Raw genomic sequence first — 4190 nt, 5'->3', positions numbered from 1 at the left:
GACCAATATACCATTATTTCGTTGTCATCTTCCATCTTATATTTTTATCATTATATTATTTTATTTTATTTATTAAAATATTTCAAGAAATCACATAATATCTGTCTATGTATTTATAAACTCACCAAGCACTCATTTTACAAAAACATTTCATTTTTTTCTTTCTTTTGAGAGTACAAAAACTTTGTCTCTCTGTTTATATTCCTTTATTTTTTCTCTTAATTAATAATAATAAAGTGTCAGTTGTGATCTTGGAGTCTTGAATCAATTAAATCAAATGGTATTAGTCGCAAGAAGAAAGAGCACCGGAGACGACGGAATGCAACTGCAATTGGGTAAATACGAGATCGGAAGAACACTCGGTGAAGGCAATTTCGGCAAAGTTAAGTACGCTAAAGACATCCAAACCGGACACCCGTTTGCCGTCAAGATCCTCGAAAAAACCCGGATCAAGAACCTTAATTTCTCAGATCAGGTTTTTTTTTTTATAAAAATTTGGTCTTTTTCATCTGGGTGTGTTGTAAAGTTGCTTGATTGCATCTGGGTTATGTTAAAATTGAGTTTTAGGGGTTTTGGGAATTGGGTTTGTGATAAAGTTTTGATCTTTATCTTCAGTGAGTTTCATGTTTTCATCTGGGTGTGTTGTAAAGTTGCTTGATTGCATGTGGGTGAAGTTAAAATTGATTTTTATGGGTTTTGGGGATTGGGTTTGTGATAAAGTTTTGATCTTTATCTTCAATGAGTTTCATGTTTTCATCTGGGTGTGTTGTAAAGTTGCTCGATTGCATGTGGGTGATGTTAAAATTGATTTTTTAGGGGTTTTGGGAATTGGGTTTGTGATAAAGTTTGTGTCTTGATGCAGATAAAGAGGGAGATTGCTACATTAAAGATCTTGAAGCATCCTAATGTTGTTAGATTACATGAGGTATTTTTGTAAACATATGTTTGATTTTTTTTTTTTAATATGTTTGATAATATCTCTTTTTAATTGAATTTATTTTGTATGATTATTCCTTTTTTGTAAACATATGTTTGATTGTTTAATACTGAGTCAAAGAACATGGATGAAGATAGGAAGGAAGCAAATTGGGGACGGTGGGTCAGGAACTCAAGAAAGTTAAATTGGATGATATGTTTCGTGTTATGGATGATTGGAATAGAATAAAGTAAAATAAAATAATATAAAATAATCATGCCAATAATTTAGGTCTTTAAGATGTATTGTAGAGGTTAATCTAATATCTTATCTTCCTTTGACAATTAAGATATAGCAAGTTGGATGTAACTTTGCCACGTCGTTTCATATTAACAAAAGGGCATATGATATAATTAACTTTTTAATTTATGTTATTTATTTATTTTTTTTTAAGATAATATGACTTTTATTCATGTTTGTAATTCATAAACATGAACTTGTGGTTCAGGTATTGGCAAGCAAAACCAAGATTTATATGATTCTTGAATATGTCAATGGAGGTGAATTATTTGATACGATTGTAAGCAAGACGATACCTTTTATTATTATTATTATTATTATTATTATTATTATTATTATTATTATTATATTATTATTATTATTATTATCATATTAGCTTATTGTACAAATTTGAAGGGAAATTAAGTAAACAAATGTTGAATTTCTTTCTGATAGGCATCGAAAGGTAAGCTATCCGAATCGGATGGCAGAAAGTTGTTTCAACAACTGATTGATGGGGTCACTTATTGTCATGATAAAGGAGTCTACCATCGCGACCTTAAGGTCAATAGTCTCTCCTATCCTTCCCTATCATACCATCAAGATCCTACAACGGTCATTAAATGTGGCATTTGTGAAGTTCAATAATGCATCGGTCGGTGTTTGATAAGTCATATTATGACAGGCTGGCTTGGTAAAATTAAAAAAAAAGTTGGATTAATATCGAATAATCACGTTTTAACACAGTAATCTTTTCTGAGGTAAACTATTCATACAAAAGAAATTTCGGGGGTCACCTTCACTTACCCGTTTTAACCCATTAAACATCCAGTCGGCCTGCCAATTTTGCCACCTGTCATGATCATGGTGTGTACATATATAGTTAGGACTGACACAATACTGGTTTGAGTAACTGCAGCTAGAAAATGTTCTTGTTGATGCTAAAGGAAGCATCAAGATATCAGATTTTGGCCTTAGTGCCCTACCCCAGCATTTAAGGGTATGTTGAAAATATGGTGTGTGCATTTAAGGGCATTTATGTTTCTTATAAGCAGATCATAAATACATATTTGTGATTTATTAGGATGACGGGCTACTGCATACAACGTGTGGGAGTCCTAACTATGTTGCTCCTGAGATTCTTTCCAACAGAGGGTATGACGGCGCAACATCTGATACTTGGTCATGTGGGGTCATCTTATACGTTATCCTTACAGGGTATCTACCATTTGATGATAGAAATCTTGCAGTTCTCTATCAAAAGGTGTGTGTGCGGATAAAAGTCGAAAGCTTTTCTTGAATTTAATATTGTGGAGGTTCTTTCTAACGTAGTTTCGTTTCGGGTATTTGTAGATTTTTAAAGGGGATGTGCAGATGCCCAAATGGTTACCTTCAGGAGCAAAGAATTTGATAAAGAGAATTCTCGATCCTAACCCTAAAACAAGGATAACAATGTCAGATATCAAAGCAGACGAATGGTTCAAACAGGATTATGTTCCGGCAATTATTGGCGATGAAGACGAGGAAGATGTACTTATTGATGATGAAGTTTTATCCATACACGAGGCGGTAAGAAATCAAACGCTATTTCATCTTTTATTCCAAATCTTGAAAATGTAGATTCGGAATCCTTATTTCGGCTTGGTTGTTGCAGCCAACGGATTCAGAAAAAGATCCAGAATCACCTATTTCAATTAATGCTTTTGAACTCATTGGGATGTCATCAAGCTTGGATCTTTCTGGGTTCTTCGAGAAAGAGGTAAGAGAATTGTTTTGAATTTGGTTTGCACAACTTTAACTTGATATCGAACAAATCTCACGCTTTGTTTATTTCAGGATGTATCTGAGAGAAAGGTGAGATTTACATCCACATATTCTCCAAGAAAATTGCTCGAAAAGATCGAGGATACGGTATCACAGATGGGATTTGGAGTTCAAAAGAAAAACGGAAAGGTCAGTAATGATGCGTTGTTCTTACTCTTGCCAAACAAACTCGATTCAAGTGTTTTGAGTTTGCTGAAAAGTTGTTTCTTGTGTTTAGTTGAAGGTGGTACAAGATCACAAAGCCCGGAGGAAGTCTTGTAATTTATCCGTTACAGCAGAAGTAAACACTCAAAACTCAACCCCCCCCCCCCCCCCCCAACTGAAAATCGACATAAATCCCTTATGAATGTTTCTTGTTGTTGCAGGTTTTTGAAATCAACCCGTCATTGTATGTAGTTGAATTAAGAAAAAACAACGGCGAATGTAGTGAATATAGACAGGTACTCTCTTGTTCCCTCGCAGATACACATAATAAAATTATCTTATTCGACCCATGATCCATTAATATGGATCACGACCCGGCCCATGGATCAACCCATCTAATTTTTGATCTCCACAGCTATGTGACAAGGTGTTTAAGGATTTCGGGGTGTCAAGAAGTCAAGAGCATTTGGCAGCAAAGTTGCTAGAAGCTTCATAGGGTTTTCGGATCCCGGTTTCATATGAATATATGTATATAGGAGATCAACCTTCAATCTATATTGAAGGGAGGAAAAGATTAGTGTTTTATTTGGTTTTTTATATGAATATGATTATCGATTCGATGTAAGTTTAAGTATAGAAAACCCACTATGGTATAGGAATATTTAGATGGATAGAGTTTGTAATGTAAGAATTAAACATATGAAATTAGTTTGTGTATATTGATGCATATTTATTTATTTGAAGATTTTGTGAATCTTATTAGGCATATGAAATAATGAGTGTGTTTTTGTGTAGATGTAGGTTGACACATATCTCATCAAAATATAGCTCAATGTTGGGGATTTTCTTACTATGATTAACACCTAAACCAACCTCATTTTGTCATCTATTTTTTCATTTTATGTCATTGAAAAGTCATTGGAGTTTTGGGTTCTTTGTTAGAAAATACAAAAGGTGGTACTTAAGGAGAAAGTTGTTGGGAGAGGAGTATACATATACCCAAATTAACCTTTTTATAGTCCAAAAT

The 4190-nt window shown here is 33.7% G+C and overlaps 1 protein-coding gene across 2 annotated transcripts; it reads left to right on the top strand.

Moving 5' to 3' along the window:
- On the top strand, positions 1–3919 carry LOC110941259 (CBL-interacting serine/threonine-protein kinase 1). Of its 2 annotated transcripts, none has more exons than XM_035990180.1 (12): positions 1–475; positions 863–925; positions 1425–1496; positions 1652–1759; positions 2115–2195; positions 2280–2459; positions 2549–2761; positions 2850–2954; positions 3032–3148; positions 3237–3299; positions 3385–3459; positions 3579–3919. In XM_035990180.1, exons 1-12 carry the CDS (start codon positions 278–280, stop codon positions 3657–3659), a joined length of 1356 nt encoding a protein of 451 aa, XP_035846073.1. In that variant the 5' UTR covers positions 1–277; the 3' UTR covers positions 3660–3919. The 2 variants fall into 2 exon arrangements, with proteins under 2 accessions (XP_035846073.1, XP_022038575.1); XM_022182883.2 differs by having other exon boundaries at positions 2549–2764.
- The last annotated feature ends 271 nt before the right edge of the window (positions 3920–4190 follow it).

Source organism: Helianthus annuus, chromosome 5, assembly GCF_002127325.2.
Source record: "Helianthus annuus cultivar XRQ/B chromosome 5, HanXRQr2.0-SUNRISE, whole genome shotgun sequence".
Classification (NCBI taxonomy): Eukaryota; Viridiplantae; Streptophyta; class Magnoliopsida; order Asterales; family Asteraceae; genus Helianthus; species Helianthus annuus.
Note: the sequence above shows the minus strand (reverse complement) of the source record. Positions and strands in the feature narration are given on the sequence as shown.